Raw genomic sequence first — 22,018 nt, 5'->3', positions numbered from 1 at the left:
TTCAACCCTGAGGGTTCTTATGAGTTTATAGTAGGTCTAGCCAAATAGCTTGTAATTATTTTATAGGGTTTGTCAGGGTTTAGACAGGTCTTAATACCAGCCCTATATCCCTTAAATAAGCTTCTCGAACATAATAACAGGCAATGTGCCAAGAGCTTGCACATTCATCTTTGATTGTTTTTGGTACTAAATGCATATTCATTGGACCATCACAGTAGATACAATTGTGAGAGTGCGTGCTGTTGTGTAGTGTTCTACCAATTGAAGAGTACGAACAAGTGAATCGATTGGTTTACCCAGCTAGACTCTGGTATTTGGCGTGAGATAAAGTTATTGCAGCAGGACCTCTAGTATCGTTGAGTTTGCTCCTTTCTTGATTTTTCTATAAGAGTTAGAAATTCAAATTAAAAGTAAAAGCATGTCACTATGGCCCTTTGAACAGACGTCAGGTCATTCGGGAACAGATTCGATACTCGACGAATACTATGTAATCTTTCATAGTTTGAAGGACGGTGCGGTTTCCACAAATGGTGGTAGCACAAATGGGTCTCTCACAGAAAATGAGTTTGAGTTCAACAGTGCGCCTTTAGGAACAGCAGATCTGAATCAATCGTTTATTGATAGGATTTTATTAGAATCAGCGTTATTGGATGAACTGAACGAAGGGTCGAACGACAGACTTGTCGATTTCATTTGTACAGGATACTTCTATGACGACCGTGGTCAGCGGATCGGTAATATGGACTATCTGGTAGACATGCTCATGGCTTACTTGAAGGACATAGACCGTACTTGCTACAGGACGGCCTTCCTTCTGGAGAATTCTTTCCACCAAACGGGAGATTTTAATGATGGGGATGACGAAGATCCAATGCTATACGTCAACATCATTTCTGGGATATTTTGCTCGAAAAGCGCTCTCATAGTGAAATCTCTAGTGCAGAACGTATCGTTTTTGTCTTCCCTATTGGGAATTTTGCAATTTGAAAATATCAAGACGGAAAACTGCCCTATTTTGGCTGTTTTTTTGAAGATTAACGAAACTCTTTTATTTGAACAGACATCTAGTTATTTGGATTTTTTCAAATCACAATTGGATATCGTGGACAAATTCCTGAATCATATTGAAGTGTCGCCCTTGATTGAATTTCTTATTAAGGTCGCTCTGACTGATCATGTTAAGTCTCCAACGGGGATTATTCGTTTCTTGTACGATCAGGACCTTGTACCCAAGTGTTTAAATCTTTTGGACAATTGTAAGTATTCACCAGGGATTCAAAACAGTAGTGGAGAGCTTCTGAAAGCTTTGATCAGTATTTCCACCAATTTCAAATTAGATACGTTATGGATTGGGCCCAATCAGCTGACAAGACAACTTGCCTCTCCTCAATACGTCGATCAGCTCATTGATATTGTTTTGCTCCAAAGAGGACATGCAATGGGCGTTGCCGTATCCGTTGTGATTGAATTGATTAGGAAAAATAACTCAGACTACGATGAAATTGATCTATTAGATACGACAATAGTCAACAATCCTCCATCGCAGAAAGATCCAATTTATTTGGGACATTTGTTGTCCAGGCTAGCGACGCGGATGGAAGATCTTTATGCATTATTAGTTGAACTGGAAAATGATGATGAAGATAATGAAACCAAAATGAATGACCTTGCACCAAATAAGCATCACATTTTGGAAAACCAACTGCATGAATCATTTATACCGTTGGGCTTCGAAAGAGTTAAAATTACGGAATTAATTTCCGAAATGTTGCACTGTTCAAATATGGGATTGATGAATTCGAAAAAAGCAGAAAAAATAGCGTGCACCCGTGATGAATGTAGGGAAGCTCTTGACCATAATTTGTTAGAAGCTATGGAAAATTTAGAAATTGATGATCAATTGCTTTCTCCCAACACATCAAACGATGAATGTGACAATAACGACAGTAATGACAATCAAACAAAAACACAAAAATTACAAAAAACATTTAATGATAACGGACCATACCCTACTTTAGGTACATTTGATGACGATATTAGTGAGGATATTACTTTTGAAATTCCTTACGTTAGTGAAAAGCAAAATCTGAAACTACGTAAAAATCCTACTACTGGAGACTTGTTCAAAATTAAGCTTCATGATCTTGGATTTCTACCCAAATTTCTACAATTATTCTTAAGATATCCTTGGAACAACTTTTGGCATAATATTGTATTTGATATCATCCAGCAAATATTTAATGCCCGAATGGATTTTTCCTATAATTCCTTCTTAGTTTATTCGTTGTTTGATTTCAAAAAATCTAGACGATTTGTGCCAGAAAATTTGTATGATGACAGGCAGAACTCACCGGTCCCAGATTTTCATATCATCTCTAATTTTATCTTACAAGGTCACAAGAATTCATTTGAATTTTACGAAAAAGAGAAAACAAACTTGGGGTACATGGGGCAACTGGTATTAATTGCGGAGGAAGTTACAAAGTATTCCAGAATATATAAGACAGATTTAATTGCACCAGATATATATGAATTTTTACAAGACGAAGTTTGGATGTCGTATTCAAACGACATCTTAAACGAGACAAGAACGATGTGTTCAATCATTCTTGGAGGAGGCCAGTTTAAATGTGAAGACAATGAAGATGATAACCAAGAGCTTTCGGAAGGAAATCATGATATGAGCCAAGCGACCCTCACATTTGACGCTATGAATGAAAATGAGATAAGTCATGAAGAGAACGTTAAATTAGAAGATAAAGTTGCGGAGCTCATAGATGAATTGGGTCAATTGACTGAATCAGATATTCATGATAAGATCAAAGACGTTATTGTTGATCATTGTTCTGAATCAATTAACTAGGGTTGGGGACTTGATTCCTGGTTGTTAGTTATTTCTCTAGTATATGTTTTAATATTTTTGTTCTTCATTTTTGCCTTTTTTAATTTTGTGACGTTTGAATATAGGTGAGCTTGCATAAACTTAAAATAAAAAAAAATAAGATAAAAAGAATTGTAGCTAACAGCTTCTGCGCCACATGTTTGTCATTTGAGTAACCAATTGAACAACTACTGTTAAATAAAAAAATAGCTATTCAAGGTAAACCATAACATAACCAAAGCAAAAACAAATCTAACAATAACAATAAAAAATGGGACTTATTGCATTATCAAAGGATTTTTTTAATATGTTGCGAGCACATTCAAAAAAGTTCCTTGAAAGCTTTTCCCAGTCAAAGTCAAATACAACAGACTTTTCAACGGGAATAAAGATAAACAGTAAAGATGATTCGCAGATCGTTGAAAAATCCGGTACGATTGAGAATTACAATATTACAAGGCTAAAGAAGTGGGTTTTATTAATAGGCATGAGATATCAGACTTTGATGCAAAATAAGCTCTTGATGTTCTGCGTTGTCGCCTGCTCCTTCATTTGCACTATTCAGTTTCTTTTCTTTATAATTTATTGGACTGACATAGTACCTCGAAAGACGCAAAAGGCAATAAGTGATCTGAATTATGACTATTTAACAAATTATTTAAAGGAGCAATGTGTTCCGTATAAAAAAATACTTGACCAATGTATTTTATAGTCATATTTGCTCTTTTAAATGTTTAGTTTAATGTCCCCTTTATAATAACTAAAAAAAAAACGTATTATTTTTGGTTTAGCTAAAATGAAAAAAGATTGAAGAAATCAACATTTAGGATAAAGATAAAAGACAAGCGACCTAACCAACCAGTGATGAGTCAACAAGAGCCACACGAATGGGCTGAACGCCTATTGAACACTAAATACATTGAAAAGTACACCGTTCAGAATTCAAACACTTTAGCTTCACCACCAGGATTCGAAAATGGTGCTTCCAAAGGAAACATTTCAAAGAAACAACGAGACGCAACTTCTCAAACAACTACTCTAGCTCAAAAGAACCAGATAACAACATTGCAAGTACAGAAGGCATGGCAAATTGCTTTTCAACCGGCCAAGTCTATTCCAATGAATATTTTCATGTCGTATATGTCTGGTACATCTTTGCAAATCATCCCTATAATGACTGCCCTGATGTTACTCTCCGGACCTATCAAGGCCATTTTATCTACTAGGAGTGCATTCAAGCCAGTATTGGGCAATAAAGAGACTCAAAGTCAAGTGCAAACTGCTATGCTTATGTTTATCGCCTTTCAGGGTGTATTAATGTACATTGGGTACAGGAAACTGAATTCTATGGGACTCATCCCGAATGCTAAGAGTGACTGGCTGCCTTGGGAAGAAATTGTTGACTATAATCATGGATTAAAATGGTTCTCCAATTGAGGTTCATGCCTATATACATACACATAAATATATCTGTACTCTTTTACAAATCATTTCTATTTACATCTTTATCGTCATCCTCTTGAAACTTGGACTCGTAAATTTGTTGAACGTTATATTTACGATACTCGGTCTTATAGTCTCCATCTACTACACACATACCGATATTACTCTTAAAGCATTCCACAAGAATCAATTTGTCATAGTTTTTCAAGTCTACAGTATGATGAAACTCCGAACCTTCCTTGTTGACTAGTTTGACAACTTGGTTGATAATGTCCATTCTCTCAATCGTATTGAAGTTTCTTCTTGTTACTTCTACAGCAAATTTCAAATCTTTCTTCACTTTGGAAGGATCATGGAAGTGTGGTCCGATCACCAAATTAGCTAACTTGATCAATTGCTCCATCTTCGCGTTACAGGAATACGTGATCGGGGTCAACTTTTGAACATATCTAGTACGCTTAACCATATTTTTAGGATCTGCCAAATCCTTCATGATGCTTAGCACAAACTCTTCAGGAACAATTGGTTTTCTAGTCTTACAAAAGGTCACACATTCACAATTCAAATCTATAAAAGTCAAAGGGTCTTTTTTCTTTGTCTCTCCCGAAGTTGAATCCTTGTTTGAATCTTCACCTTTTATTTCTTGTAGTTCCTTTTTGATCTGGTCTTCAATTGACAGCTCTTCCTCTCCTTTACTGTCGTCATCACTTCCATTTTCGTCATCATTAATGTCTCCATAGAGTTCTTGAAACTTCTCCTCAAATAAAAGCTGTAATTCTTGAGCAGCTTGACGTTCATGTCTTCTTGAACATGTAGCATATATCCCAGATGTACCAGGATCTAAGAATCCAGTAGATACTTTAAACTGTCGTTTTAGTTGTTAGTATTTGAAAGGCTATGATTTAAATGAAATCAAACATACCTTTTTCTTCTTTTGAGAATTTGCATTCCCACTATCACGATTACGTTTTTCACCCATGGCTATGTTACTTTTTTACGATGTTCGTTAACTATATCTTTTTAATGGAACTTTAGCTTCATAAGATGATCTTCTTTAATGAATGCAAAAAAATTTTAGAATAGAAAAAAAAATAATTTCTGGAATAAACTTTTTTTGTAATAAAACTAAAAAACTTGTCCTTTAAGAATATCCTGAATTCTTTTTTTCTATATGCGTACAAACGGTTATACTTAAATGATGTTTCAGAAATACTAACGTCTATTGAAAAATTTGGCTATCCTGCTTGTGCTGGAGTCCATTCCATTGACTGAATCAGAGTTGAATATGCTGCTACTGTCCATTGTGCTATTATCATCATCGTTACCTCCATCCGTAGGTGGTGCAGAAGGTTGAATCTTGCTTAATAAAAGAGCTGCATCTTCCTGCCTGATTCTTGAATATTTTCTTAGTCTTATTTCTGGTTCATTATAGTCTCTACCCTGCGCCTTTAATAGTTCTATACACTGCTTCAATTCCATGAAAGTAGCCTCTAATGATTTAATGTTGTTTTCAAATAAGGTAGGAGCATCAACACCATTGCCACTCGGAAATGTCGGTGTCGAAGGCGTCATTGGCGACTGGTATCCATTACTGTCTATAACACCTGGAGTGGAGGGGAAAATTCTGGGAATAATGCTTTCAAGATAATTGATATCAACTTCAAAGTTCGTCACACTGTCGTGTGTAATTATACTTGGTGTATCATGCAGTAATATGTCCATAAACTGCCTTGTTAAAGAGTCAAATTCGCGAAAAATCAGCAATGTTTGAACACTGTACGGTAAGTTTTGTAGCGTACTGGCAAACATCATTTCTAAGAATTGCGCCAGATCGATAATAGAGATATCCGGGTCTCGTCTGCATTCCTTTATTTGCCAATCAATTTCTATAGTTTCGAGGATATCTGATATCTTAGAATCGATCAGTTCAATCAATTTCGTTTCCGCGAGCTTTCTGCTTTCTGCAAGATGCTTTATTGAAGATAACCGTATTTCCATATCTGGATTTTGTAAAATATTTTCTCTGGTCATGAAATTGCTGAATTCTTTTGCTGCAATAATGAAATAATCCAAATTAATTAAGATCTGAGCAATTTCTTCTCTTGAGGTACTTTCCAGCTTAGAACGGATCTTTTTATTAACAATATCATTGAATATGTCATCCATCAAATTTACCAAGATATTGTTCAAAGTGTGTAATTCATGACGGTAAAATGTGGATAGAAATGCAGTTAATTTGGAGTATGTTTTCTTAGCTAAGGTGCATGTCATTGGGTATAAAGGGGAAAAAGGTAAAGTTACCGAAAATGGTTCTCCGCTCATGGGGTCCGGCAGATTGGGGCGTTCATCTTCCTTCATCCAGCAAATTTTCAAGACTTTTTCATACAATGTCTTATCGTTGATTGACAAAGGCATGAAGTCGTCGTCGTTCAACAAAATTTGAAATTCATCATCGAAGGCCTTCAAGGATAGAGAGCAAAACTTGTTGAAAATTGAGATCAAAACTTTATAAAGAGGCTCAATGTTTAATTTAAAATTTTCCAAAATAGCAACGTAAATACAAAGGAAATCTTTTAGAGTAATCATATCTGCCTCCGTCTCAAGCTTTTTGTCGATATAGTATTTCAAATATGGCGCTAATCTATCCATAAGCCCATCCCAAAATTCATTCGTGGAGTTGTAATTGTTATCAACAAGGATAAATTCAGTAGCTTTATTCAAGTTAATATCGTATAACAAGAACCCGAGAATCCTCAAGAAATAATCTTGTAAGAAAGACAAACTTAGACTTTGTGTGAACGCATCATCTGTAGAAATATCATGGCCAGGGGCACCCGAAGTGGTACCGGTGCCACGTAATAATGAATCCATCTGATAGTTCGCAGTTTTATTCTTTTTCCAAATCAACGGGTACATCAGTTTCGTTTTCCTCAGCTCATATTCCTTATTAAACTCGCTGAAAAGAGAATTCAATTCGTTTAAATTTTGGAAAATCATTATGGAATCATGGAAGTCATCTAATTGAAAAAATTCGTTTAAGTTCAACTTTGCCATAGACGATTCATCTCTCATAGAAATCTCGACAGGTGAATTGAATTTGAAATTTGTCAATTTCATTTTGGATCTAGTTTCAAGCCATTGTGGCAATAACTCTTCTTTGTAAATCGTCAGAAATTCTTGTCCTGCTTTTATCAAATTCTTCCCCAGATTTAAATTAAGAGAGTTTCTTATTAAATTTATACACTCATCCTTGGTAACTTTTTGTAGAAATGGTATAGAGTTGTAAATTTCAATTAAAAACTGGAAATTGTAATTTTTAAATTCTTGTAGATACAATTTTTCCAAACTATCCAAGTTTTGTAAGACTTTGAAAAATTTCCTTTCGGTGATCAACTCTTGGCATTTGCTTGATAGCTCTAGGATTCTCACAACCTTAGTGATCAAGATAGTAGCTTCTGAAATCTTTAACGAGATTTTTTTATTGTTGACATACAATTGTTTCTTCACAATTAGTTCATTTGATGATTCGGTTAATTTCATCTGAAACTTGGAAATCTCACTCGACAAAGTATCTTGAACCATATTTTGAATGTTTGCAATCTCATCTATCGATGTTTCGAGCTTGTCGTTCATTTGTGAGTCTTGTAATAATTGCAATTCAAGACCTTGAAAGTTATCTTCAATAGAGTTTTCCAATTCATCAATAATGGGTTCCAATTGGTTTTCATCAAGTGAGCTCCTTAAAAAGGGGACCCATTTATCAAACGATTGGGGATCCAAATCAAAGACGTCGTTTTGTTCCAACGTAGGATCGTGCTTCACAGCATTGTTACCGTCAGCGCTGGAACTAGTCCTTTCTGTCCATGATGAATTGTTTCCGGATGCTGTAGCGAGTAAAACCTGTTGAAACTCCTTCGAAAGCAATGGCTGGCCCTCTTGATCCATTGTTCACAGCTAATTCGTAACAAATCTCTCAGCAACGTCCCTTTGTTATTGCCCTATTCCCTTTTGAACATATTTATCCTTTTTTATTACATTCTTTTTTGCATTCCAAGAGTAATGCGAGAACGAAGAAAAAAACTAAAAAAAAAAAATTATCGTAGTATCTTTATTAAGTATTCTTATGTAAAAAAGTGTATATAATATAAGTATGCGCATATACGTATCTAGTGTAGAGTAAATGTCATTGATTAGTAAAGGTTGGTTCCGTTTTCAATTACACAGCCGGGACCATTCTTTGGTTTTTCTTGCAAAGAACCAAGTTCCCAAACGGTTTCGCCTTCTTCGGTTAATGAATCACAGACAGCCTTGACGTTTTCCTTCTTGACGATCAAGACCATACCGACACCCATGTTGAAAGTTCTTAGGATGTCGTCGTGTGGAACATTACCTGCTTGGCCGAACCATTTAAAGACACGGGGTACTTCCCAGGTGGACATGTCCACGCGGGCTTGTAGATGATCTGGGATTGCTCTTGGGATATTCTCCACTAGACCACCACCTGTGATGTGAGCCAAACCTAGTAACAGTCTTTGTCTGATTGATGGCAACAATTGCTTAACGTAAATTTTTGTTGGTTCAAGGATACCTTCACCCAATGTTTTCGATTCATCCCAAGGACATGGAGCATCCCATGGTAATGCGACGTGTTGGATAATTTTTCTGACCAAGGAGAAACCATTGGAGTGAACACCACTGGAGGCAAGACCCAAAAGAACATCGCCTGAGGACATTTCATTTATCTTAGGTAGGATATCTTGTCTGCATACGGCACCGACAGCAGTACCGTTAGTGTCGTAATGACCAGGTGGATACATACCGGGCATTTCAGAAGTTTCACCACCCACAAGAGCACATCCACTTTGAATACACCCATTGGCGACACCAGACACGAAATCGCATGCGATTTGGATGTCAAGGGCACCAGTGGCAAAATAATCTAGGAAGAACAGAGGTTCGGCACCTTGGACTACCAAATCATTGACATTCATAGCCACCAGATCGATACCAACGGTATTGTGAATGCCGGTTTCTTGGGCAATGATCAATTTGGTACCGACACCATCAGTGGCACCCACTAGTAGGGTTTCTTCGTTTTGACGGAAACCGGCTTGAGCCAAGTCGAAAAGACCACCAAATCCACCGATATCTGAATCGGCACCTGGTCTTCTAGTGGACCTGACCATGTTTTTGATAGACTGCACAAGGTTATTACCGTTATCGACAGAGACACCGGAGTCTGCATATGTGATGGCAACCTTTGAAGATTCCGGATTTTGGAATGCGCGGTATGCTATGTCTTTTCTGTAGTAGGCGTCTTGGAAGTGAACGCATTTGATGGCTTCGTATACTGTGTTTACCGCGGTTTTCAAATCCTGGGCGGTAGAAGTCACTGAGAGAACTCTACCACCGTTGGTCAATAGAGAATCAGTGGCGGCATCGTACTTGGTACCTGCTTGGAAAATTTGTGTGTGAGATGGCAACTTATCAGTGTCCAAAGTAATCTTGTGGCCTTTGGCGTATGACTCTGGGTACCCTCCGGCAGCCACTACAACAGTCACGGCGGATCTTGTGCTGTCAATACCGATGTTGACGGAATCCAAACGGTGCTCAGCGGCAGCCAAGAGGACTTGAGCCAAATCGGTTTGGTCATCGAGCAAGCTCAAAACCGCCTGTGTCTCTGGGTCACCGAATCTAACGTTATATTCTAACACTTCGGGTACGACTTGGTTGGTCTTGGTGTCCTTCACCAGAATCATCCCGGTGAACAGCACACCGACAAAGGGCATACCGTCACGTCTCATCCCATCGATCGTAGGCTTTACGATCTGGGAATCTATGGTCTTCAAAAGAGATGGTGTAGCAACAGGAGCGGGGGCATAAGCACCCATTCCACCGGTATTTAGACCTTGGTCGCCGTCGAAGATCCTCTTGTGGTCCTGAGCTACGGGCAAGTTGAAATGGGAGTACCCATCAACAATTGTGAGCAAGGAGATTTCGTCACCTTCCAAGAATTGCTCGATAACAACCTGTTTGCCGGCGTCTTCACCGAACTGTTTGCTGACCATGATGTCGTTGATGGCCTGGATGGACTCGTCGATATTGGAGGGGATGATGACACCCTTGCCTGCAGCAATCCCGTCAGCTTTGATGACAAAGGCTCTGTCAGGGTGCGCTTTCAAGAACGAAATGGCCTCCTCTGGCTTGGTGAAGACATCATAAGATGCGGTAGGAATGCTATGCTTAGACATGAATCTCTTGGAGAACGCCTTGGAGGCCTCTAACTGAGCAGCTTTTGCGGAAGGCCCAAACACAGGGATACCGACGTTATGGAACACGGTGGTGATACCGTTGACCAGAGGCAACTCTGGGCCTGGGATAACCAAATTGATCTTGTGCTCCACAGCCATCGACTGCAAACGAGAAAAGTTTTCAACGTCTGGGGTAACGTCCCAGTTCACTACGCGCGAGCGGTCCATGGTAGCAGTCCCTCCATTACCTGGAGCGACGTAGATCTTGGCCACGGTGGGTGACTGAGCTAACTTGGTGACAAGAGCATGTTCTCTTGCACCGTTTCCTAAAACGAGAATATTAAGCATTGCGGGGGGGGATGGTCCTCTTGAAGTCTAGCCAAGAAGGAAAGGAGAAGAAAACTGTGCTACTAGTGGTGCCTCTTGAGACGGTTAATAGCGGTTGCAATGGCCTCTCTACCTGGTTTAAATACTAACTTCAAGGCCCATCACGCACTCATTATTGCTGTTATTAGTAAGACACGAGTCAGTCGACGATTGTCACCGCCGACGGGGCGAGTCAACTGAAAAAAGTGAAAATTTTTGGAAAAAGAAAGGAAAACAGATAGTATTAACCACAAGAAGAGTAAAAGAGAGTAGTGGAGATCATAATCACCCCAAGTGCCTGTGACGTTAGTCACCACTGGGCTACTGTTTGCGTTCTTTTGCATTGAATTTGTAGTGGTTATTCTCGTACGCTTGGACTTCGCTCAGTAGAGGAACCGTGCCGAATGGTAATGGAGTCTCTCCACTTGGCGAGCAGTACAGGTCTCTTGTAACCCTGTAGACGGTTTAGTTACGCATGTATATTTGAACTCTTGTGTGGTTTTGTGCTGGGAACCTCTTCTCGGGCCTGCTCTGGGCAGAAACGCATAGTAGATCTAGACCACGAACTAAGTATATACGTATAAACCTATTAGACACTCTCTTCAACATCGTACCTCAAGCACCCCCCAGAAACGATGCTACGTGTAACAGCACCAACACTCCCACGTAGTCTGGTCCTCTCGCAGTGCCTTAGGAGGCCGTTGACCATATCTTCTTTGGCAAGCTTCCAGCCCAAGACGACGACCCAGGTCGTCGTCATCGGTGCTGGCCATGCAGGCTGCGAAGCTGCAGCTGCCTCATCCAGGGCTGGGGCCCACACTACCCTCATCACGCCATCGCTGACGGCAATCGGTACGTGTTCGTGCAACCCTTCCATTGGTGGGGTAGGCAAGGGCATCCTGGTGAAGGAGATCGACGCTCTCGATGGGCTGATGGGTAAAGTCACTGACCTGGCTGGCGTCCAGTTCAAGATGCTCAACAGAAGCAAGGGCCCTGCTGTGTGGGGCCCCAGGGCTCAGATAGACAGAGAGCTGTACAAGACCTACATGCAAAGGGAGCTCCTTAACAAAGAAGCGCATCCAAACTTAACTTTGTTGCAGAACAAGGTCGCTGACCTGGTTCTGTACGACCCTGGCACTGGCCACAAAGTTATCAAAGGTGTGGTCTTGGATGACGGCACCCTGGTGGGAGCCGACCAGGTTGTGATCACCACGGGTACGTTCTTGAGTGCAGAGATTCATATTGGTAACAAGCGTATCCCCGCTGGCAGAATTGGCGAACAGCCCACTTATGGCATCAGCAATACGCTGCAAAACGAAGCAGGGTTCCAGCTGGGACGACTCAAGACTGGGACCCCGGCCAGACTGGTTAAAGAATCCATCGACTTCAGCGCCCTGGAGATCCAAAAGGGCGACGCCGTGCCCATCCCCATGAGCTTTATGAACGAGACCGTCTTGGTAGAGCCCTCCAAGCAACTGGATTGCTTCGGCACCCAAACCACGCCACAAATGCACGACTTCTTGCGCGACAACCTGCATCAATCTGTCCACATCCAGGATACTACTATCAAGGGCCCGCGCTACTGCCCCTCCATCGAGGCCAAGATCGTAAGGTTCCCGGACAGATCCACCCATAAGATATGGCTCGAACCCGAGGGATTCGACTCTCACGTCATATACCCTAATGGGATATCCAACTCCATGCCAGAGGATGTCCAGCTACAAATGATGAGGCTTATCCCCGGCCTAGAAAATGTCGAGATCTTACAACCAGCATACGGCGTGGAATACGACTACGTAGACCCGAGGCAGTTGAAACCCAGTTTGGAGACAAAACTGGTCGAGGGACTGTTCTTGGCGGGGCAGATAAATGGTACAACGGGCTACGAAGAAGCCGCTGCACAGGGGATCATCGCAGGTATTAATGCAGGTTTATCGTCGCGACCATCATCTCCACCGCGGGAGCAGTTGATCCTACAGAGGTCCCAGGCGTACATCGGTGTGCTCGTCGACGATTTGATCAATAACGGCGTCATTGAACCATACAGAATGTTCACTTCAAGATCTGAATTTAGAATTAGTGTGAGGGCCGACAATGCGGACTTCAGACTGACACCTCTGGCAGCCCAACTGGGAATTGTTTCGCCAGCTCGCCTGAGCCAACACTCTAGGGATAGGCAGCTTTACGACGAGACCATTCGTGTGCTGCAAAACTTCAAACTAAGCTCACAAAAATGGTCCAGCCTACTGCATACCAATATCGCCCCGCAGGCTGAGAACAGATCTGCATGGGAGCTATTTAGATTCAAAGGTATGGATCTACACAAGCTATGCGAATGTGTTCCAGAACTTCCCATTGACGTTCAAGCCATCCCAGCACACATTGCCACCAAGATCAACGTCCAGGGCAAGTACGAGCCTTACATAGTTAAGCAGAATCAGTTCGTGAAGGCCTTCCAAGCAGATGAGAACATGCTGCTGCCGCAAGACTACGATTATTGCCAGATCCCCACACTTTCCACCGAATGCAAACTGCTCTTGAACCGTGTCCGGCCATTAACCATAGGCCAGGCGAGACGGATACAGGGGATCACCGCAGCTGCCCTATTCGAACTCTACCGTGTGGCCCGTAAATCGGTTGTCCAGCCATCTAAATAACCTGACAATTAGCAACTAATACATGTAAATAGCCCATTATATCACTTTTACAGTCGTTCGTAGGATTTCTTACCCGGAAACTGCTTATATCGCTCTTTTAATTCCTGCTTACAAGGGGACTGTAATGAATAAATAAAGTGTAAATGATGGAGATGGCCGAGCAAGGGCGAGGCTTATTAGTGCGTAGTTTAATTCACTGTCACTGATTATACTATCCGGATCTGTGTTTCAAGAAGAATTTTTCTTTTGGAAGAGGAAAAAGAACGCCATGTCTGCAGACGAAACGGATGCGAAATTTCATCCATTGGAAGTAGATCTGCAATCTGAAGCAGCAGCAGCCGCTCATTCACGCAGCTCTTCTCTCCAGGGGAAGCCCATGGAGATGAGTATGGATATGGACAACACTCTGTCTCGAAGAAGCGAAGACCAACAGACTACAAATGAAGACGATTTGTTTTTGTTTAACAGGTTACGAGCATCGCAGAACAGAGCTATGGACTCGCTAGAATCGCAGCCACAATATACACCACCAAGTGCCGCCTCGACGGATGTGTCTGCTGAATTTACAAGTTACGCTGCGGTAGCAACATTACCACCTCCTTCTCATCATCAGCAACAACAACAGCAACAGCAGCAGCTTGTCGTGCAAGCTCAATACACACAGGGCCAGCCAAACTTGCAAAATGACACTGTAGGGACAGCCGTATCGGAGCAGCCCTTTTATGTTAATGCTAAGCAATACTACCGAATCTTGAAAAGGCGGTATGCAAGGGCCAAACTAGAGGAAAAATTACGAATATCAAGGGAAAGAAAGCCGTACCTGCACGAGTCTCGGCATAAGCATGCCATGCGAAGACCTCGTGGTGAAGGTGGGAGGTTCTTAACTGCTGCTGAAATCAAAGCCATGAAATTAAAGAAAACAGGAGATAGTGACGATGTTGAGGATAATCATGAGGACAAAAAAATTACTACTAAAATAATACAAGAACAACCACGTGCTAATTCCACCGTGGCAGGGGCAGACGAAAAGACATAGCTCTGTAATATTTCAATGTTAATATCATTCTTAAAAACCAACCAACAATACCTATTTGTATTTTATGATACGGTATCTCTACGACCTATTTAATTTAAATAAAATGTATTTATTATATACATGTGTACTTTACCGACTCTTTTTTTTCCATTAATGTGTACACGTGTATCCTGTGAAAAAGATAGTAAGAGATGATATTATTTTACTTAGATGCTGTCTTCCTTTTCTTGTTTACTCTATCTACGTATAAACAACTATTAGAAAAGAAGAGCTAAAATTCTAATTCATATTTAATTTTCTACCCTCCCAACCCCGCATTAATTACGGGTCAATAGTTGATTCAGTTTTATTTGGTTCTCTTGAGTCAATTGAGGCAAAACTGTATTTAAAAATGTATTCCCAGACATGGCATTGCATTTGTTCAACAATTCAATAACATATAGTCTAACACCATTATTAACATCAATTTCAGGTAATGGGTCGAATGGCTTTTCACTAATACTGACCAATTTACTGAAATGGGAACCAAATGTGGAGATTTCTTCCAAATTATCTAAATCCACGAAATCAGTTTTCAAGTTCGCAATACTTTGTGACGATGCTGTCTCTATAACGGAGTTCATTGTACTTGAAATTAAAGCTGGATATTTGTTTTGGAAGATTTGACCATTTACAACCATGTTCAAAATACCAATCAATGCAATTTTACGGTCTAACAAATTACCAATTGTAGGCAATGTAGTAATAATAAAATTACTCCAGATTTGTTGGAAAAGGCCGTCTTGCACTTCATCAATGAATTGGATAACAAAATCAGAGCCCAATTTATTGGAGATTAAACCTAAAAATACAGTTAACTTCTTGACGTATCTTTCTGTTTTTGAATTCTGTAATCTTTGTAATAGTAACACTGCGATTTGCTTCATGTATGGGCTTAAGCGATTCATGTCAATCAAAAGCATGATGTACTCTAATAGGTCAAACCCATGAACTTCATAAGCCTTCGATGCAATCAGCCTTTGGAAAATACCTAAAACTGGAACTAAATCGGGGAAAATTGAGGAATCTGTCTTTATAAAGCTCTTTAGTAATCTTGTCACAGCAGGAATGTTACCCTTCAATTCCCATACGTTTGGAGCTAGTAAAGGCTGTGCTAATTGTTTAATACTTTCCGGGATTGTTGCAGATCGCTCAACAACAAATGCAATAATTTGAAAAACATATGGTATGAATTCTTGAATATCTTCAGAGAGAATAGTTAAAAACGTTGGCATCATGGATTCTGCGAGTATTGGTAAGTTTTCTCTCTGGGCATAATTCAAGATGACACCAATGGATTCAAAAGTGTAATGGGTAAATCTTGGATTCGATGGATTCTTGGCCATTATTGTTACAATTTCGATGAACTGGGCCAATAATTGAGGAAATAAGGCCTGAATAGAATCCTCTGACGTCTGCAAGACTCTAAAGATTGACCTCATTAAAAATTCGTTTTCAGCTAGTTTTTCAGGTGAGTTACCATGTTTCAATATTAATGCAATAAGATTATTCAGAAGAACTTCGGCACTACTTGAAATATCCTCTTTATGGAAAATAAAGGCAGGCGATGTATTAGATTCTCTGATGGTCAGAATTTTTTCGATAGTAATGGCAGCATACGTATAAACAACGTATTCATCTGTTTGTAGGAAAGTGGCCAAAACAGGCATCAACTCAATCAATTGGGCCTTGTTCAATTGATTTCTAAATGTGTAAATGTATTTGATTGCATCGACCCTCAAAATAATATGGGGAATATTGTTTGAGGTTAGATCAGGTGCGATTTCTCTGGTGAAGAAATCGACTACATCCAATAAAATGTTAGTTGATGAAACACCGGCATTGGTAATATTCCCATTAATGGCCAGTGCAGTGAATAGATAAATATAGAGATCCTTAAATTTCCAGTTTTTGGATGGATCACTCATATATTGTTCGACAAACCCCTTCATATGAGCCAAAAATATATTTGTCACTAATGCTTCATTTTTTTCCTTTAATTCCTTCAAGAAGTCCGTACAAGCTCTTCTTCTGGTGTCTGTATCTGAACCTTCCAAATCTCTACGAATGTATTCAATTGGATCATCTTCAAATAATTCGACATCTTCTTCACGTAATGTGACATTTGGCAAAATGATCTGTTCTGTTATGTTATTCATGGCGGATTCATTGTTAAAAATTTCGAAATATTTTGGGATACGTGTTACCGCGGTCAAAAACGACAGAGATTTGGATACTAAAATATCATATTTTGGTTGCGTGGACATTGAAGTTAAAAGATTCCAGGTGATTTGAATGAACTCATTGATCATAGGTCCAAAAACGTCTTCATACCTTGTTGTGTATAACTGTACCAATTCTTGAATTGAAGACTTCACTTTTATTAAAACAGACGCGTGTTCAGTTTCATCGGGATCCTCCAATAGCGGATTTGAATATGATAAATATTTATGAAAGATACCCATACCAATCTGGATGTTATCCTCGAAAAATTCCGGTATGTCTTGGCAATTGAAATCATAGTATAGTTTAATTAATACTAGTAGGACGTCAAACAACATATTCAACATTGCCTTATTGTTCTCGTTTGCTGTTATTTGTTCGTCAACGGTTTTCAGTAAATTTAAAAGTGGCGCTGTGAATACATCAAGAACAAGCTTTATTTCCAAAAAAAGTTCGTCCGATCTGAATAAAGGTCTCCATCTTTTGAAGATAGAATGTGCCACTGTAAGAACACCTTTATTAGTTACCATATCATCATTACTTAATCTGGAGGCCAAATCGTTTAAAAGTGTAGGCCATCTGTCAGGAAAATCAGAGTCTGCAATACTGGAAATCGCCTCTCCAATTTGAACTTGCAAATTGTTTGGCAAGGTTATCATTAAGGGAACAATTTCCTTTTTGATTAGTTCAACATTCTCAGCCGGTAGTAAATGGTTACCGTTTTCATCCACCCACTTCCGTTTGATAAAGTTCTTGAAAAACAAAGCACCAGCTAATCTGGTAGACAATGGCAAGTTGGTGGAAGCAATAACATGCAATAGTGTTAAACCGAACCCATCTTGCGTCTCCAACTGTTTTAAATTCCTTTCGGATACCTTAGCTGTGGATGCAACTACTGATTCGGCCAAAAATTTAGCCACAGTCTCCAAGTCGGACATCCTGCTATCTCCTTTTCCGCAATTGAGTGCCAACAACAATACTGGTCGTCTTTGCCACTTTTGATCTTGTGTTTATACTTTGTTCGACATTTTTTTCTATTCCATCATCCCTGCAACTGAAAAAGTGAAAAAAAACAACATCCCAGCCGGCAGGGTAATATGTATATGACGAATTAGCAACTGTATATTATTAGCGTAATATAGCATCTTGAAACATATTGCTAGTTTCTGGAAGGGTCTGTGCCCACTCATGAATCTCCTGATGGGGCTCGTTTGAGGGAACGTAAAGCCTTATGCCCCGTAAATGAGTATCTTTCCCGTTTTCATGATTGACAGGAAATAAAAGCCTTATGAACTGGCATTTCAGTAATTGGTCGTCATCTCGATTATCCGGAAACCTCAATGCTACCCATCCGTTCACGTTCCTTACTTCGAGCATTTTGTAAAGCGTCACATCCGAAGGACTGTGTCCCACATACATCTTCACTAAGCTCGGCGCATACGACTCGTCTGCGATCATCGAGAAGAAGAGCGCCATGACACAGATGTCCATCCTCTTGCTGAACATTATATCTAGTTGATGCGGCTGGCCCCCATCGCTCTGCCAGAATGTGTCGTAGTTATCGTCCAGGGCAAACTCGACTGGGTTCCCCAGTTTGAAAGACGAAGGCTTCCATAGTGCCAAGTGCGTCGCGTTGATCATCCTTGCCGAGTCCAGGAGTTGTAATCCTTGATGGAACATATGCTGCAAGTTTTCAGGTGTGAGATTCTGATACTGGGCCTCTTCTTGGAACCCGTTCACATAAACATCCCTGGTGGCGGCGTCTACTACCCTGTCATCTAATACTAGCACGGGAGGCTTGCTATGGCGACTCACCACGGGCCTGATCTGCTCCCGAGGTGCCAGTTGGTCTAGCATCTTGTTCATATCCGATGGGTCCATCATACGATTGTTTGAGATTGTTTTTATTTTGCCACCTTCTTTTATCAGTATGTTTGAGAGCTAAACCTTTCTGTCCATTTATCGACGGCGCTTATTTCGCCGCAATTTTTTTTTCTATACTACTTGCTATATATTTTACAACTATTAGAATCTAGCCAAATTGACTATAAAAGAGCCTCTGAAAGGGCTTTGCGTTCGTTGTCAGACAGAGATTCGTAGATGCAGTGGAAACCGCTAACATCTTTGCTGGCAACTTCTTTGAAAAACCCTACTAAAATCTCCATAACGGATTCCTTCACGTCCATGAGCCCTGTGATATCTTCAGAGTCGTCCTCTTCTCCTCCATCCACGTCGTCGCCTATATAATCCTTTAATTTCTCGTAGTCTAGCACGTCGTCCACGTCTTCCCAATCATCATCGTCGTCGTCATCGTGGTCGTCGTTGTCGTTGTTTGCCGCATCTTTCGTGATATCAGTCGTGATCAATTGTTCTGGATTAGGCTGTTTGTTTTGGAATCCTAATTCGGAAACAAAAAGTTTGATGATCTTGGTGTAGAGTGGAACTTGCACGTATTTGTCTGGCATTTTCTTGGCCATTGATCTTGTGATGATCAGGTCGCCATCATACGGTATTAAGTCGCCATTGACCGTCAGTTTATGCAACCTCGCATCGTCTAGGAAGAAAAGTTTGATCAAGGCAATAATATTTTCTTTGATTCTCCTTTCACCTCTGACGATTTCAAAGCTTTCCATCCATTTTGGCATCACTAATGATAGAGCATCTATGTTATCAATTTGAAAACTGGATAAGAAATCTACTGTTTGTTTAGGATCGTTGCATGTTAAAAAGCACAACACCGAGAACAGGTTTTGTTGAGTGGAGATGTTCTGTGCTTTAACCAATCTTACCACGACGGCTTGCAGAATTCTCTCAACCAATGGTTGAATCTCTCCTGAAAACCTTGTAAAGATGGTAACCACCAATGACCCGACGTTCATGGCTGCCGAGTCTGATACCTCCAAAGACAACAACCTTTCTAAAACCTTCATGATATCCATTAGTCTTGATTCCATAACCTGGGTATCCGTGTTCAAGATTAGGTAGCTAAATGCCTCCGTGGATAATTGCAGTGTTTCATCTTCAGTCGAGTACGCCAATACTTTAGCTAATGGTTCAAACAAGTGTTGATTTATTTCATTTGGTAAAAATCCATTAATAGGTTTTTTCTTCAAAAAGACAGTAATGAATTCTAAGACTAGTGATAACAATGGTGAGTATTTATAGTTGTTCGAACTATTGGCTTCCAGGACGTTGATAAATGATGGGAGGCACAGTTCAATGTAACTCATATAATTTTCCATAGTAATGTTATCCAACAGCTTCTCCAAACATTCTTGACTTTGGACAACAACTTGTACATTGGCAGGATCCTTGGATGAAATTGTAAACACTAAATGAAATTCTGCTTGTAAAACTTGTTCCTCATGATGAGACTCTTTGGTATTACAGCTGATCACTTCATTCAGTACTTCCATGATGGTTCCATTAGTGTCTTCTTCAGCATCATCGCTAATCTCATTGATGATTTGAATTATTTTTTCTTGAACTTCTGTGCAAGCTTCTGGGCCAAGAACCGAGTTTAGCTCTGCAAAATAACAGTAGTAGGTAAATGCTATTAATACAGCGGATTTAACAAGCTCTTGAGAATACTTTAATGCCAAATCTAAGCTTGCTTTTAAAAAGCTTGATGTCAAGGATTTGATATCTGGTAAGACATCGATAAACTTATCTAAAACTTTGGGAATAATTAAGATTAAACGCGCCAACGTCAATTCGTCTATTTCTGGTGATATTAATTCATTCCGCAAGTTTTCTATCATGGATTGCGAAGATTGAGTAATATTTTGGCTGGTTATCTCATCATCGTTAAGCAGGATACACTGTAATAAATATAAAAGAGATTCTAAGGATTTGTAATTGGTAATATTTTCTTCGATATCTTGGAAAACAATATCAAACATTAAGGACAAATTTGGATCTGATAATGAAGTAAAAAATTCAGAAACCTGGTCCCTAACGTTATACGATGCTGCTAAGCCGGTCTCCTTGGATACAAAGGAATTAAAATCGCCTATCCATAATTGGGTTGTATCGTAATCCACTCGGCATAGGGTGGTTAAAGACTGTATAATAAGTTTCACCTCTTCAATAGTAAATGGAATCGCGCAGACAGTTGTTAAGAATTCCACAATATAAACAGAACAAGTTTGGACTGTTTCTAGAAAGTCTTCATTTTCAGTAGGATTGCCATTTACATTCACAAAGGCAATGTTTTTTAAATCTTCGACTGCTATAAGCTTAAACTGTACTTGCAATTCCTTTGGGAAATGCTTTTTAGAGAAGTTATTTTTGATAAACACTAAATTCTCATATATTATGGATCTGAACTTTGATTGAGAAATAACATCTTCATTGACCAAATCCAAGGTTAATAATTGCCCTAACCTTTGTAACGAAGTAGACAAGCACTGGATGATAAAGTTATTTCTTGATTCATCGTCATGTCTATCGTGCGAACTCATTTGTGAAAGGCATGCTTTGAAAAGTTTTAAGGCAGCAATCTTAGCTACAAGATTGGAAGTTTCCATAGTCAAGACTTTGAAAATAATTGTTACTGTCTCTAAACCAATCCCGCCTTCGAAATACATTTCTTCAGAGACAACGTCATCATAAATTTCATTTAACAAAGACATTGCATTTAGTGAGTACTGCTGTGAGATAGCATCGTAAATGACAGTTAAAAGTTGTGGCCATTGATCCGGAAAATCAACAGCTGATATTTGGACAATGCAGTAAGAAGCGCCGTTTTTGATCTTAGTATTTTCATTGGCATTCAAGCATAATTTCAGTAAAGCCTCGCGAATGAACTCTTTGACATTCAAATCAACGTTCGAAGTAGAACGGTAGGATTCAAATCCAGGGCTCCAATACATGGTTATCAGTTTCCTTAAGGACAACAACGCAAATTGCCTCGACTGTAGAGAAGTTTGGTGATGCAAGGCCACGTTTGCCAATGATGTGAACACTTGAGAGGCATCTGAATCGCACCATTGTAATAGCTGTGCCTCAGCAGACTCTCTAGTGTGGTTATCAGATGATTGTGCACCTGTTATTAAATGACTGATATCCATTTTGGGCTGCCGATACTACCCTAATATTGCCTATAGACTTCAAAGTCTGT

At 39.8% G+C, this 22,018-nt stretch overlaps 10 protein-coding genes across 10 annotated transcripts; 5 read left to right on the top strand and 5 right to left on the bottom strand.

Annotated features, from left to right (window-relative positions):
• Window positions 1–418: 418 nt before the first annotated feature.
• SAP4 (Sap4p) lies at window positions 419–2,863 on the top strand (the record flags this gene model as incomplete). The annotated part of the gene is made up of 1 exon (XM_018364922.1): window positions 419–2,863. One exon carries the CDS (start codon window positions 419–421, stop codon window positions 2,861–2,863), a length of 2,445 nt encoding a protein of 814 aa, XP_018222022.1.
• Window positions 2,864–3,152: 289 nt separating this feature from the next.
• Window positions 3,153–3,593, top strand: DI49_1749 (uncharacterized protein; the record flags this gene model as incomplete). The annotated part of the gene is made up of 1 exon (XM_018364921.1): window positions 3,153–3,593. One exon carries the CDS (start codon window positions 3,153–3,155, stop codon window positions 3,591–3,593), a length of 441 nt encoding a protein of 146 aa, XP_018222021.1.
• Window positions 3,594–3,745: 152 nt separating this feature from the next.
• Window positions 3,746–4,318, top strand: EMC4 (chaperone EMC4; the record flags this gene model as incomplete). The annotated part of the gene is made up of 1 exon (XM_018364920.1): window positions 3,746–4,318. The coding sequence occupies one exon, from the start codon at window positions 3,746–3,748 to the stop codon at window positions 4,316–4,318; it is 573 nt and encodes a 190-aa protein (XP_018222020.1).
• Window positions 4,319–5,536: 1,218 nt separating this feature from the next.
• On the bottom strand, window positions 5,537–8,269 carry SEC15 (Rab GTPase-binding exocyst subunit SEC15; the record flags this gene model as incomplete). Its single annotated transcript, XM_018364919.1, has 1 exon — window positions 5,537–8,269. The coding sequence occupies one exon, from the start codon at window positions 8,267–8,269 to the stop codon at window positions 5,537–5,539; it is 2,733 nt and encodes a 910-aa protein (XP_018222019.1).
• A 245-nt stretch (window positions 8,270–8,514) lies between these two features.
• Window positions 8,515–10,923, bottom strand: ADE57 (bifunctional aminoimidazole ribotide synthase/glycinamide ribotide synthase; the record flags this gene model as incomplete). The annotated part of the gene is made up of 1 exon (XM_018364918.1): window positions 8,515–10,923. The coding sequence occupies one exon, from the start codon at window positions 10,921–10,923 to the stop codon at window positions 8,515–8,517; it is 2,409 nt and encodes an 802-aa protein (XP_018222018.1).
• Window positions 10,924–11,576: 653 nt separating this feature from the next.
• MTO1 (tRNA modification protein MTO1) lies at window positions 11,577–13,598 on the top strand (the record flags this gene model as incomplete). Its single annotated transcript, XM_018364917.1, has 1 exon — window positions 11,577–13,598. One exon carries the CDS (start codon window positions 11,577–11,579, stop codon window positions 13,596–13,598), a length of 2,022 nt encoding a protein of 673 aa, XP_018222017.1.
• Window positions 13,599–13,866: 268 nt separating this feature from the next.
• On the top strand, window positions 13,867–14,634 carry HAP2 (transcription activator HAP2; the record flags this gene model as incomplete). Its single annotated transcript, XM_018364916.1, has 1 exon — window positions 13,867–14,634. The coding sequence occupies one exon, from the start codon at window positions 13,867–13,869 to the stop codon at window positions 14,632–14,634; it is 768 nt and encodes a 255-aa protein (XP_018222016.1).
• A 317-nt stretch (window positions 14,635–14,951) lies between these two features.
• Window positions 14,952–17,834, bottom strand: CSE1 (importin-alpha export receptor; the record flags this gene model as incomplete). The annotated part of the gene is made up of 1 exon (XM_018364915.1): window positions 14,952–17,834. One exon carries the CDS (start codon window positions 17,832–17,834, stop codon window positions 14,952–14,954), a length of 2,883 nt encoding a protein of 960 aa, XP_018222015.1.
• A 190-nt stretch (window positions 17,835–18,024) lies between these two features.
• On the bottom strand, window positions 18,025–18,780 carry DOC1 (anaphase promoting complex subunit DOC1; the record flags this gene model as incomplete). Its single annotated transcript, XM_018364914.1, has 1 exon — window positions 18,025–18,780. The coding sequence occupies one exon, from the start codon at window positions 18,778–18,780 to the stop codon at window positions 18,025–18,027; it is 756 nt and encodes a 251-aa protein (XP_018222014.1).
• Window positions 18,781–18,941: 161 nt separating this feature from the next.
• KAP114 (karyopherin KAP114) lies at window positions 18,942–21,968 on the bottom strand (the record flags this gene model as incomplete). Its single annotated transcript, XM_018364913.1, has 1 exon — window positions 18,942–21,968. One exon carries the CDS (start codon window positions 21,966–21,968, stop codon window positions 18,942–18,944), a length of 3,027 nt encoding a protein of 1,008 aa, XP_018222013.1.
• Between the last annotated feature and the right edge of the window lie 50 nt (window positions 21,969–22,018).

Source organism: Saccharomyces eubayanus, chromosome VII (genome assembly GCF_001298625.1).
Source record: "Saccharomyces eubayanus strain FM1318 chromosome VII, whole genome shotgun sequence".
In the NCBI taxonomy this organism is placed as follows: domain Eukaryota; kingdom Fungi; phylum Ascomycota; class Saccharomycetes; order Saccharomycetales; family Saccharomycetaceae; genus Saccharomyces; species Saccharomyces eubayanus.
The sequence above is the reverse complement of the archived record's forward strand: the minus strand, read 5'-3'. Positions and strand labels throughout refer to the sequence as shown.